At 44.8% G+C, this 14,431-nt stretch overlaps 1 protein-coding gene across 1 annotated transcript in view; it reads right to left on the bottom strand.

Annotated features, from left to right (window-relative positions):
* Window positions 1-14,431, bottom strand: part of cog6 (component of oligomeric golgi complex 6) — a 45,421-nt gene that overhangs the window by 15,763 nt on the left and 15,227 nt on the right. The window contains exons 5-8 of the mRNA XM_060888073.1: window positions 5,570-5,681; window positions 4,415-4,497; window positions 4,250-4,320; window positions 3,809-3,902 (exon numbers count right to left, since the gene is read on the bottom strand). Of these exons, the coding sequence (XP_060744056.1) occupies window positions 3,809-3,902; window positions 4,250-4,320; window positions 4,415-4,497; window positions 5,570-5,681 (360 nt within the window). The remainder of the gene's footprint in view (window positions 1-3,808; window positions 3,903-4,249; window positions 4,321-4,414; window positions 4,498-5,569; window positions 5,682-14,431) is intronic.

The raw sequence follows: 14,431 nt of genomic DNA, 5'->3' as shown, positions 1-14,431 counted from the left end.
AAACAAAGCTCTCCTGTCTAAATTTTAGCCCTGACCTCCAAATTGAGCAAGAGACAAATATGTGAGGTTAGAGAGTCACACAAATGAAAACAATGGAAGCTCCCGGTGTGGTGCGGAAGAGTAGCACTGTTTTGATCTATGGGCTGAGAACAGAGCTGAGCAGACTAAACAGTAGCTCTACAACAGTCATGGAGAAGACGGAGGAGGAGAGGGGTGGAGAGACTTGGCACACATTACAAGAACACACATTCTCATCCTCTCTCCACTCTGTCCTTGGACTTCAACAGCCCATGCCTCAGTCAGGGGCCATGGGCACAGAGTGTGGGAGAGAATCTGAACAGGGGGAGAAGAACTCACATAAAGAGCGTGGGAGGAAAAGAAAATAAGGTTTACCTGAAAGATAATAATTTGTCTGGAACTACTACTACTGTATAGCATAACTACAGTATAGAGCACTACTATCTGTGCTTTCCATACACATTCACATCAGCCAGAACATAAAAATAACCTGCCTAATATTGTTTAGGTTCCCCTTTGTGCCACCAAAACTGCTCTGTCTCGTCATGGACTTCACAAGAAGGTGTGCTTTGGTATTTAGCTCCAAGAATTTAGCAGCAGATCCTTTAAGTTCTGTAAGCTATGAGGTAGGTGCCTCCATGGATGACACCTGTGTGTCCAGCACATCCCAAATATGCTTGATCAGATGGAGATCTAGGAAATTTGGAGTCAAAGTGGTCAATGGTCCAGTTCTGATGCTCTGATGTGCCCATTGTAAGCGCTTTTAGTAGGGACAGGGTTCAGCATCTGATTGGTCTGATTGGTGTGCAACTGCACAGCAAGCTGCAATGCACAGTGTGTCCTGACACCTTCCTCCCATAGCCAGCATTAACCTTTTAAGCAATTTGTGCTACAGTAGATCTTCTGTGGGATTTGACCAGATGGGATAACCTTCACTCCCCACTTGCTTCAGTGAGCCTTGGGCACCAATGACCCTGTCTCTGGTTCACTTGCTCACTTTTAGTAAGCACTATACAGTACATACCAGAAACACCCCACAAAACTTGTTGTTCTGGAGATGCTCTGACCATGTCATGTAGCCATCACAATTTAACTCGTCATAGTCACCGAGATCCTTACTCTTGCTTCGTTATCCTTCATCCAAGACAACAACCACAATAAATGACCTGTCAGTGGTTTTAATGTTATGGCTGATTATTTAGATTTCAGTTGATGATACTCTAACATCGGACATCTAATCTCGTCAATCATTGTAAGATGTCTAACATTACTCTTGACATTGTTAAAAAACAGAATATGTATCACAATTTATCATCATTAAATATATCTCTTAAACAACTATATTGTACCTACATTGGAAAAGAAGAAAGAAATACTAAAAATGTTTTTACGCTTTTAAAGGTTAAACATTTTAAGTATAGAATTTAAATATCAAATCAGCTACTTCCAGACAGTTTGTAATTAAACTCGATTCATATAAAAATGCATAAAAAGATCTCTCATAATTTGTCACGTTCCACTAATGCTGCTGTGGTTTATACTTAAAATACTCATGTAAGGAAGCTATTCTTGTAGAATGTGGAAGTTTTTCAGCATTTGTCACCAAATGAATGGACGGAGGGATATTATCATACCCTCCCTTTGAGGCAAACAGAGATAAAAAAAAAATAAATAACTCTTGGCACAAAGATTATACTGTCTTCGGAAACAGTCAGATAGCCATTCACTTATTCCCCTTAGAAATATCTGATTACATAAAAATCGGGTTGTTTCTGGAGGGGAAATGACGAAATGAACTGATGTCTAGCTTCTAGTAAAAAAAATAAAAAATAAAAAATTACATAAAAAATAACTAAAACATTTACACAAACATCTAAAAGCATAAGACCTCTCAAAACGACACAATTCGGACAACATAGTTGATTGTTCTAAATTCAAAGCAATTACAGTATGTTTTAATTAATAACTTATGTTCATGTTGATGATAAAAATAAAAACATCCTAAACTGACACACTTTCATACGCACAGAAATGGGTATTATATGTGCTCTGTAATAATCACCGCGTAAAAAACTAACCTCGATGTTATATCCCACAATCGGCATATTTGTTCAGCTAACACTCAGTACTTGCAACTTGGTTTGTCAATAATAAGCTAGCATTATAGTTTCAGGCATTTTGCATCCCACCATAGCAATATGTATTAAGTGGGTCTCTTAGTCGGGCATCTCGGCAGGACATTTGAAAGCTATTAGTTGCGACATTTAGGCTGCACAGACAGTCTTGTTCAGACAGATTACTCATTTATTTTACCCAGCATCAGCATTACGTTCTGAGCTAAGCAAGTCTGAGTGTGTTACAGCAACATTTGGTATTCTACAAGAGCTGTGCTATAGTGTTTTGTGCAGAGAAGTGAAACATGTTCGCTGTACAGTTCAGTAATGTCCATTGTACCATTGTACCCTTTTTAAATTCAACATGCTCAACATATATTCTGTTTTAGAGCATTTTTTCTTTCTTCTGTCATTGAAACGTGTATTTTATCAGCTGTAGTAAGATTTAGTGTGAATCTGCCACCATGTGGTTACTGTGAAGAACTGCAATGCGTAGTAACTACAACATTACCAAGTACTTGGTAAAAAATGATTTTGATATTTGATCAATATTTATCATAGAAAATGTGGTTGATTACAGCAATTTAAAACGATGTTGATGTAACTTGTGTTAAAATGAAAAATAAGAATAATACATTTTTTTTTTCTTCTTTTGGGGTGCTCCCTGTTTGGGGTCGCCACAACGGATCAGGTGGTCTGCATATTAGATTTGGCACAGGTTTTACGCCAGATGCCCTTCCTAACGCAACCCTCCCATTTTTATCATACCTGGGCCACGGCAACGAGAGCGCAGGATCCTGCCGTGCACCGGGGGGCAGGAATAATAAATGTATTTGCATTTTCCTATTCTAAAATAATTGGGTTAGGCCTGTTACTCTTCTGGAAGATGAATGAAATCTCTCTAACAAATGAATAACAAAAGCTTTTCATAAAAATAGAATTTAGAATAGTTTTTTAATTTCTGCAGAAAAGAGCACAACTGAGAAGACAGTGATTAGAACTGACTCATAAGCCTGATTACTAAATACTGAATTGTTTAACAGTCGCTGAAGAAAAAGCTGGGTTTTCTCCAGGTTCATGAAGAATTGAAGGTTATTTGAATGTAAAAAGAATTGTAAAGAGACGAGGAGTGGGATCTTTCTGTCAATGTTTACAAAAAATAAGCCTTGAGTCGGAAAGCACAGATACAGTAGTTTGTGGGTTAAAAAAGTGAAATATGTTGCTTCTTTTGTCTCCATAAGAATATGTATACATGTGCAGATCAATTACATGAGAATATCAATTTCTCTCAGTGTGTGTGTGTGTGTATGTGTGTGTGTGAGTGAGTGAGTGAGTGAGTGAGTGAGAGAGAGTGAGTGAGTGAGAGAGAGAAAGAGAGAGAGAAAGAGAGAGAGAGAGAAAGAGAGAGAGAGAGAGAGAGAGAGAGAGAGAGAGAGAGAGAGAGAGAAAGAAAGAAAGAGTGAGAGAAATCCTACATTTTGTTACCATAGAAACGAAAACGTATTAGTATAAGTGCATTAATATACTCTAGACCATGCAGTTTGCACTATTAATCAAAAACTTCTGACGGATTCTACTTCAAGCGTAATAGATTTTTTAAAGAGCTGCTGCACACGGTCACTAGACACTTTTGTAATAAGTTGACAAAGTGTGAGTATGTGTGTGTTTGTACTCACTTATAAAGAACAGGCCGGTCCTGTAAAGCCTCCATGGCTTGACTGAGCACAGGAGGAACATCACACGTCTCCTGAGTCAACCCCCTACACTCATCTATGATAAACCGTGTGAAAGAGCGTGAGACAGGAAGAAAAAAAGACAAGAGTGTGCAAGAGAAAGATATAACAGATATGAAATCATGCTTGAAAAATATGTGAGTTTGATTTAAAAGAAAAAAAAACAAACAATCACAGTACCCTTACTAAAGGCTATTAATAACCACTTCAAAAAGAACAGTAAATAATTGCTCAGTATTTATCCATGACTCACTTTTTTTTTTTTTTTTTTTTTTACACTCCCTCACAACATCTGTGTCACGATTGCAGAAATGTGTCACCTTTCTGGTATCATGTTTTAACGTGCATGTGCATGAGCGTGAGCGTGAGCGTGAACACACTCACTTTGAGCCCAGCGGTACAGCTGCTCATACGATGTCTCTTGTAACACCGCCATTTGTTCCATGATCTCCAGTCTGCATTAAAACAAATGAGCGGTGAGTTTTTAAACAACGAAAGAAAGATTTCATTTCAAAGTGAAAGCGATTCTTTTCTCCGTTTCCCGCTCACCCTGCTGTTTGCTGATTAGTCCGCAAAAGAACCTTCACGTCTTCGTGGATGTTCTTCACACGATTCAGGGCTTTAAAGAAATCCTGCAAGAAAATGATACCGATCAATGGGTACAATGTACTTTCCATGCCAAACTGGCCCACATTTTAACACAGGTTCAGATTCACATTCAGTATAAATCAAATGTTATTTTAATCTTAAAAGCACTTTCTTTCATAGGAAGAAAGAAATTATAAGGGATATAATATATTGTTATAGGAATAAGAATCAACGACAAGATGATTATTATTTTCACACAACCACACATCATGAATTGTTTTATTCTTCTTATTCAACAACAATTTACCACCACTAACTATTTGTTAAAGGAAAACCCATTGTTTCACTGTTTATAGTAACATTTGATGGTGCTGTAAAGATCCATGAGACAAAATAGTTCATCTTATCCTGATATTGGTGAGTTTTTATCTCACCAGCCTCTCTTTTATTTTCTCTCTTCAAACAAATAACACTAGTGATGTGATGAAGAACCCGAAAAGTCCTCATTCATGAAGATTCTTCATGAGAAAACTCTGACACTGGATACTTCTTCCAAAAGTAGTAAATAAACATCTCCTTATAAAAATAAAATCCACCATATCAAAGATTCCGCTTTCTGTTCACACTGAGTGTGGATTAGCTGTTATGAAAGACATTTTAGAAGAAACACATTAACATAAACCTGTGATATGAATTACAGCCATAATCACTGCCAGAGGTTGAACTTGTAGAAAATTAATCAAGATCTTCTGATTATTCAGATCTGAGAATTCAGCACTGTGATATAAAAATAGACTACATTCCTAATTCCTGCACCTGAAACTAACATCTTTCAGCATGATGATCCGCTGTGCACAATTCAAGGTCCATAAAATATTTTTTATGTTGGTGTAGCAGGAATAGAGCATTGAACTCAACCCCACTTAAGAGCAACTAGAATGCCAAATCCCGGTGCTCGTCCAACATCAGCGTCTGACTCCACTAATGTGGCTAAATGAACACAAATCCCACAGACACAACAAAATCCCAGAGACATAATCTGAAACTGGATGTACAATAAGTCTGTACTGTAAACGTGTGACTAATCAGTTGTTATATATTGTGTTTTATGGGTACCTCAGTGATTGGTCCATCATGGGCGTAGCGTAAAGTGGCCATTTCTTCACTGGACAGCTGGAATTTAGAGAGAAAGGCCTGGGCCACCTGTGCTCGCACTTCTAGTCTGTGACTGGAAAAAAGGAATAAAGTAACATTGCTTTTTTTCTGTGTATGTTTGTTTATATATTTATATATATATATATATATATATATATATATATATATATATATATATATATATAAAATATATTTTCTATATTAAATGCGTTTTATATATATATATATATATATATATATATATATATATATATATATATATATATATATAAAGTGCCTCTAATCACGTCATGCACTGTTTATGATTTGCATGACGTGATTAGAGGCGTTTTGGCAAGGGCTGTTATTCAATTACACTAAATGCAATTCATTTTAAGTTTTAGTACATAAAGGTCTCTGTGCCATCTGACATAGAACTGTATTTTGCAATTACATTGCTGCCCATGACAAGTGTGATTATTTCTACAAAATATAAATAAAAAATGTAAAAAAAAAATTTTAATGTTTAATAACACAATTAAATAAAATCTGTAAAATGTTTAACATGCCAGCATCTACATTCATGTTTGAACAGTACATTTGGTACAAATCACTCAGCATTCTCATTCTTCAATGCTCATTCATTTATTGAAATGTTTTGTTTCACTTTTCTTTTCACAATGTTTGTGACAAATGTGAGTGCCTACAATGTCAGATTCCTTCTAAATGCTTAAAATCTGCCACTAGGTGGCAGTGGTGACCTAAAAAGAACAAAACACACGCACGCACGCACACACACACACACACACACACACACACACACACACTCTCTCTCACACACACACACACACACACACACACACACACACACACACACACACACACACACACACACACACACACACACACACAGAGAGAGAGAGAGAGAGAGAGAGAGAGAGAGAGAGAGAGAGAATAAAAGAGCTGGCCAGAGAAGACTTCTGCATTCAGGTAGAACAATAGTGGGCACAAATCAGCACATGGCTGAACACTTTGAGCATGTAAGTATCTCATGGGAGAACCATCTGGATTGTAGCCTCTTTCCATTACTCAGCTGTCTTATTCCCACTTTTTTCCCCAACACAGCACCAGCAACGTGATTTACAATCTACACCCCAGAATGATGTAGAACAACTAAATCATGCTGAGGTTTGTAGAGACATAATGTTCTGGTAACTCTCACATGGGATTACAGCTCCACATGGGATTACAGTTGAAGCTGCCTCGTTTTAGTTTATCACAGAGAAACAGTGCATCATTCAAACCAGTAGCATAAAGCTACATTGGAAGGATCTCCTTAATTTAAGTTGTTGAGTTGTCTAGATATTTTACCTACTAAGGGAAAAGGCAGCAAGGATCAAGGTTTTGAAATCTCTGATACTCGAGCACATGATACATAGAATTGTGGTGTTCAGGAGAATACAAATGACTCAGTCAAGTTAAACATCTTGTAATGAATGTCATCATCTTACTAACTTCCTGGTCATTTTCTAATCTTTAGCTGTTCAGTTTGGACGAGTCCGTAGCCTCAGGATCTGACTGATGTTGTCTCTTGCTGTTGTAGCCCATTCACCTCAAAGTTTGATGTGTCTCAACATGGCTAGAAAAAAGTCATTTGCGTTAATATAGACTTTTTTCCTCTGACCTCTTTCATTACATTATTAAAAGTTATTTAATTAGCTGTTAAAGTGGACAGTGAATGTTCTCCATCCTCAATTATTCAGAATGTGCCACAAATATATTCTACACCAGACTGATGCACATCTAAATGCATCCTTATTTAACTAGCAGTAAACATCCAGATTTTGTTCATTTATATTTAGCACATTATGTGGTTAATTTTTTTCCGCATATTTCAAAATAGTGATGTAAAATTTCATTTCCCTTTCGATACTCCACTCGTACTGCGTACGGGGAAAAGCTCCTTTTTTCCTCAATACTGAAGCCTTTTTCAATAACGCAGTGCAACTGCACTGCCATTGGTTTAATCTGTAAACTTTTTAAACCAATGACGGCGCTGCGTAGCTGCGCGAGCCTGTGGCGATGCAGCGCGCCAAAGCCCGCTAAAAAGGGGCGGGGCGTATAGCTATATAAGCAGGCAAATCGCCAGAGGAAATCAGATCTTACTCCTTCAGCGACGACTTCACTTTGCTGAATTTCTTCTGAACGCCTTCGCTGGATTTTCGCCGTTGAATAGGCACCGCAGCGGACCAGCTGAGACCGCCGACCGCTTGCAGCGCCGGCGCTCTATAGACAGCCGCTTCGTGCGCCGTTCTCGAGTTGCCGGCTTCCTGCTTGCAGCCGCTTCTCAGCGATCTCCTGCCGCCATCCGGCGATCACAAAAAAGAGCTTTCCAGCGGTTTTCACCGCTCTAAAAGAGCATTTCCACAAAAAACGCCGTTTTAACGGCGGCGGCTATGCCGCGTCACAACTGTGGCATATGCAGTGTCCCTCTGCACGAGAATGACGGCCATGATGAGTGCGTTTCCTGCCTGGGTAAATCCCACGCTGAAACTGCACTCATTGAGTCCTCATGCTGCTTCTGTGAGAGCATGAGTCTCGCCTCTCTGCGCTCTCGGATCGCTTTCTTTAATGAAAGTGACCCCGCCCCTCACGCCCCCCCGTCCTTTTCCTCCCGCGAGCCGGCCAGGAAGCGACAGCGGGGAAGAGGGGCTCAGCGCCGGGGTTTGGGTGAGCTCACGCCGGCTCGGCGCCCGCGTGCCTCACCCTCCCCAACGAGAGAGCCGTCCCCCGTCCTCTTCTCACGCCCAGAGCAGCGTCCCTCAGCTGAAGTGAGGGACCTCGTCTCATTTGGCGGATCGGAGGACGAGCCGCTTGACGACTCCATGTCACTCGCGGCTTCTGAAACGGAAGACTGGGGCGGTGATTCTAACCCCGCCCACTTGCCGTCGCGAGAGCCCATTGACGCCAAAGCTGGGATGGATGCCGAGCTTCTCCGCATCCTCTCCAGAGCCGTCGAAGATCTCCATCTGGAGTGGGCCCCCCCTGAGGAGCCGACGCGCAGCAGGTTGGACGAGTGGTTCCTGCCGGGAAGCCGCCAGGCCCCCCGCCAGCGTTCTGCCCCGTTCTTCCCTGAGGTGCACGATGAGCTCACAAAGTCGTGGCGCGCCCCCTACTCGGCCCGCCTACGCACTTCCTCTGCAGCTCTCGGCGCAGTAGATGGCTCTCAGGAGAAGGGCTATGAGCAATTGCCGCCCCTGGACGAGGCCGTGGCTGCTCATCTCTGCCCCCCCGCGGCTGTGGGGTGGAAAAGCAAGAGAGCCCTTCCTTCAAAGCCCTGCAGGATGACATCTGCCATGGCTGGCAGAGCATACACTTCTGCGGGCCAAGCCGCTTCAGCACTACACACCATGGCCATTCTACAGGTGTTCCAGGCAAAGCTTCTCCGTTCCCTGGATGAGTCGAGCCCTAGTGAACCTGCTTTTTGCGACCTCCGCAGCGCCACAGATCTGGCCCTGCGCGCCACAAAAACCACGGCCCAAGCCATTGGACGATCCATGGCCAACCTGGTTGTGCTGGAGCGCTACCTCTGGCTTAATCTCACTGAGATTAAGGAGAGCGACAAGGTGGCCTTTCTAGATGCCCCAGTCTCTCCATCCGGTCTCTTCGGGCCGGCCGTAGAAGGGTTTACGGAGCGCTTCACCGCAGCACAGAAGTCGTCCCAGGCTATGCGGCACTTCCTGCCCAAGCGCTCCACCTCCGCCCCGAGTCGCCCCAGGACTGCGCCGACTCAGCGCCAGAGCAAACCTGTCCCTTCTGCCCCCCAGGTGGCGCCCCCTAAGGAGCAGCACCCAGCTCGCCCCACTAAGCGCGCTAAACCGCCTGGACGTCAGGGCCCCCGGCAGAGGATTGTGCTGGACCCGACGCCCTCTAAATCCTCCTGATCGTTTGGGAAGGAAGAGGAAAGAGTAAAGTCCCGCCACGGCTGGACCACCCCAGAAGCTCTCTCGCCTGCCGGCTATGCGACCTGGGCCCACCGTTGTTGCGTCCACGCAAAGCACTGTTGTTATGGCAAACACAATAAAGATTTCACATTTTCTAAAAGAGAGCAATTTTCCTCTTCCACACTTGTCAGTGTTCAGGCCCCTAATCAGTGGCCTGCCATCCGACACTATCCAGCCCCTTGTCACGCGGGCCGAGGCCTGGCAGGCCATCCCCGGAGTGTCCAAGTGGGTGTTGGGAATAATAAAATGCGGCTACTCACTGCAGTTCGCCCGGAGACCCCCACGTTTTCGCGGGGTGACTCCCACTTTGGTAGAGCCGGACGACGCCCAGGTCCTCCGCACCGAAGTGCTGACGCTGTTGAGGAAGGGAGCCATAGAGATGGTTCCTCCCTCAGAAAGCGGGTCGGGGTTCTACAGCCGTTATTTCCTTGTCCCCAAGAAAGATGCCGGTCTCAGACCCATCTTAGACCTCAGACTCCTGAACCTCTCCCTCATGAAACGGAAGTTCAGGATGTTGACACTGAAGCAGATCCTCACGCAGATTTGCCCCGAGGACTGGTTCTTCTCGCTGGATCTGAAAGACGCTTACTTTCACATCCAGATAGCCCCACATCACAGACGATTCTTGAGATTCGCGTTCAAGGGTGTGGCTTACCAATATGCAGTCCTTCCCTTTGGGCTGTCTCTAGCTCCACGCACTTTCACGAAGTGCATGAACGCGGCACTTTCCCCTCTGAGACAGATGGGAATCCGCATTCTGAACTATCTCGACGACTGGCTCATTCTAGCCCAGTCGCGAACCGAGCTAGACCACCACAGATCCGTGCTCCTGAGCCACTTAGAGTGCCTAGGACTCAGGGTCAATTTTGCCAAGAGCTCACTGCTCCCCAGCCAACGTATTATGTTCCTGGGAGTGGTTTTTGACTCAGTCCGCATGAGGGCGGTCATATCACCAGAACGCGCTCTGGTACTTCAGCAGCTCGCGGCCTCTGTCAGGAACAAGGCCTGTTTCCCTCTGAAGTTCTTTCAGAGGATGCTAGGGCTGATGGCTTCCGCCTCCCCCGTTTTACAGCTTGGCCTCCTACGAATGCGGCCCCTGCAATACTGGCTGAAACTCCGGGTCCCACCTCACGCTTGGCGGCACAGACGCTTTCACGTCAGAGTCAACCAGGCCTGTCTAGCAGCCCTGGAGCCTTGGATGAACCCTGTTTGGTTCAGCCGTGGAGTACCCCTACAGGCGGTTTCCAGAAGGACGGTGGTCTCAACAGATGTGTCCAACCTGGGTTGGGGCGCTCTGTGCGAGGGCAGACCAGCCTTCGGCTCGTGGTCGCACGAGGACAGCCATCTCCATATCAACTGCCTCGAGATGCTGGCGGTAGAACGAGCCCTTCGATCGTTTCAGGCGATCCTGGAAGGGCGCCATGTCCTAGTCCAGTCGGACAGCATGACAGTGGTGTCCTACATAAATCACCAAGGTGGCCTTTCATCCAGCCGCCTCTACATGCTGGCAAAGCGCCTCTTGGAATGGGCATTACCCAGGTTGCAATCGCTCAAGGCGACACACATACCTGGCAAGTCGAATCTGGGAGCAGACATGCTTTCGCGGAGCAACGTCCCCTCGGACGAGTGGATGCTCCATCCCCAGACGGTTCTCAAAATCTGGGAGATTTTTGGGAAGGCAGAGGTCGACCTCTTCGCCTCAGAAAGCAACTCTCATTGCCCAACTTATTTTTCAAAGGACACAGATGCGCTGGCCCACGACTGGCCCAGCCTCCTTCTTTACGCTTTTCCCCCGATCGTTCTGGTCCCTCAGGTCATCAGACGAGTCAGGGAAGACAGGCACAGAGTCCTCCTGGTGGCCCCACTTTGGAGGAGCCAAGTTTGGTCCTCGGAGCTATTCAGGCTTTCCATGAAAGCCCCATGGCCGATCCCCCTGAGGCGGGACCTCCTCTCTCAGGCGAACAGGACAATCTGGCACCCGCAGCCAGAACTCTGGGCTCTGCACGTATGGTCCCTCGATGGGAGCCTCTGAGCCTCCCCAAGGACGTGCTACATACCATTGCTCAGGCGAGGGCCCCGTCTACGAGACGCCTCTACGCCCAGAAATGGTCAGTCTTCGTTGACTGGTGCTCCGCACGGAACGAAGACCCTGTTGAGTGTGACGTATCTCCGATACTGTCATTTCTCCAAGAGCGTCTGGACAAGGGTCTCACCCCTTCCACGCTCAAGGTGTACGTAGCAGCCATCGCAGCATTTCATGCTCCTATTGCTGGCCAATCAGTGGGTCGAAACGGCCTCGTTGTGCGTTTCCTGAGAGGTGCTAGGCGGTTGAAGCCCCCACGTCCTCTCACCGCTCCCACTTGGGACCTTCACACGGTCCTTGAAGCGCTCAAAGGACCTCCCTTTGAACCGCTGCGGTCAGCTGGCCTTCGGCCCCTAACGCTCAAAACCGCTCTGCTACTTGCTCTAGCATCGGTCAAGCGTGTTGGCGATTTGCAGGCCCTCTCGGTGAGCCCTGCATGCCTTGAGTTTTAAAACCCAGGCACGGCTACGTACCTAAAGTGCTCTCAACGCCATTTAGAGCGCAGGTAGTTTCTCTCTCGGCTCTGCCTCTGTTGTCAGGTGAGCAAGAGCTGAATTTACTCTGCCCAGTGAGGGCTTTGAGGGTATACACTGAGCGGTCACAGCCGTTCAGGCAATCTGACCAGCTTTTTGTCTGCTTTGGTGGCCGCACCAAGGGGTCTTCGGTCTCAAAGCAACGCCTCTCGCGTTGGATAGTCGACGCTATTGCTCTATGTTACTCTTCTATGGGTCTTGAGTGCCCCATAGGAGTAAGAGCCCACACCACTAGAGGGATGGCCTCTTCATGGGCCTGGTCTGGTGGTGTCTCTATCAAGGACATCTGTGAGGCGGCCAGTTGGTCCTCGCCGTCCACTTTTGTCAGATTCTATAACCTGGACATCCCGACCTTGCACGCTCGGGTTCTTTCGGTTTGATACGACGGCCTCTTCAGACTCCGTCATCATACCACCTCCGGGGAGCTTGCTCCCTCTTAGCAGTGTTGCGTCAAGGGTTCGACGGCTCTGGCCCTCTCACTTATCCTCTGGGCCCCAGGGTGTTCAAGATAAGTCTTATCGTTCCCTACCGTGGCACGGCGCGGTTGAATTCGTTCCCCATACGCAGTATGAGTGGAGTATCGAAAGGGAACGTACTCGGTTACGAACGTAACCTCGGTTCCCTGAGATACGGAACGAGTACTGCGTTATATGCCGTGCCACGAGGCTGCGGCTTCAGTGTCGTCGCTTCAGTCGTATGACCTGATTTCCTCTGGCGATTTGCCTGCTTATATAGCTATACGCCCCGCCCCTTTTTAGCGGGCTTTGGCGCGCTGCATCGCCACAGGCTCGCGCAGCTACGCAGCGCCGTCATTGGTTTAAAAAGTTTACAGATTAAACCAATGGCAGTGCAGTTGCACTGCGTTATTGAAAAAGGCTTCAGTATTGAGGAAAAAAGGAGCTTTTCCCCGTACGCAGTACTCGTTCCGTATCTCAGGGAACCGAGGTTACGTTCGTAACCGAGTACGTTTATTAATATAATTCGGTTTCGCTGAATTAAACGAATTTTTTTAGGGCTGTATCAATCCAACACTTTCCACAGCTGACCTTGACTTTTTGATTTAACTCTAGCAGTCATTAAAACACAGGAACTGACATCTTCCTCAAACTGTAGTGATATCAGATATCATGTTCTTAGGGTCTCTTGATATGAGATCAATTATGGATAAGAGATCTGTGTTTGCTAAAGTACATTACTATTCCACAGCTGCAGTACTGCTCTGACAAACCGTATTCAACTCCTCTACCACACCAGACATTATATGACTCAGACAACAGGAGAAGAAACAAAACTGTCCGAATAAAAGTGTCAAACATAAGAAACTGAAACGATCGGGAACAATAAAAATCCACCCATTCAGCTGTAAGAGACACAAGAATCTGATAAAGCAGAAAAACACAATAAAAGTCTACATTAAACAGCAAAGCTTGGTGTATTAAAGGATTATGAATCATTTCCATAATTATTCCCCTTATCTCCTTCTGTCTGATGACTAACCATGACATGGTTTTAAACAGGAAACGGGTGGTGCCTAATCACACAGGTGCTTGCTAAAAAAAGAAAGACTTACAGACTTGTGTGCGGATATTAATCACTTCTGAAGAATTGCCCATTAATCACTTGCCCATGAAGAATCGAATATTAAAAACAGGAACATGAATGTACACTCTGGGTATGATAAGGAATAAAGCATCACTTGCTGTTTAAGAAATAATCAGCGTCAGATTATTTTCTATTAAAAGTGTTTTTTCCTCTTAAAAAAAACAAAACAAAAAAAAAAAAAAACTTTCCACTATTATGACATCTACCGAACATTCACGCCACAACAGTCACTTTTTTCATCGTCACCTTTCCAAGAAAACTGAAATAAACATCCTCTGTTGTGAATCTGTGATGGAAAACATACTGTAGCTGCCATTGCTGACTCCTTCACACCGAAGATTGACCCTTTCTAATTCAGCATAACATGCAACGTATTTTGTTTCATATGTTAATGTAGTTTTTAAATGAAGAAAACTAAGATTATACATAATTACTTACAACAAAATCTGTTCATATTCAGATGAACACACGGGTGGCCATGTTGTTTTTAGGTCACAGAAAATTTGAACCATATTAATAGTCTTGTATTAGGTGAATCTATGACTAGCACATTAATATATACCCGTGATTTGAAGCGCTACTACCACCGTCAGATCTGTATTGTTCTGCCAAAAGAAAATTA

Source organism: Tachysurus vachellii, chromosome 15 (genome assembly GCF_030014155.1).
Source record: "Tachysurus vachellii isolate PV-2020 chromosome 15, HZAU_Pvac_v1, whole genome shotgun sequence".
In the NCBI taxonomy this organism is placed as follows: Eukaryota; Metazoa; Chordata; class Actinopteri; order Siluriformes; family Bagridae; genus Tachysurus; species Tachysurus vachellii.
The sequence above is the reverse complement of the archived record's forward strand: the minus strand, read 5'-3'. Positions and strand labels throughout refer to the sequence as shown.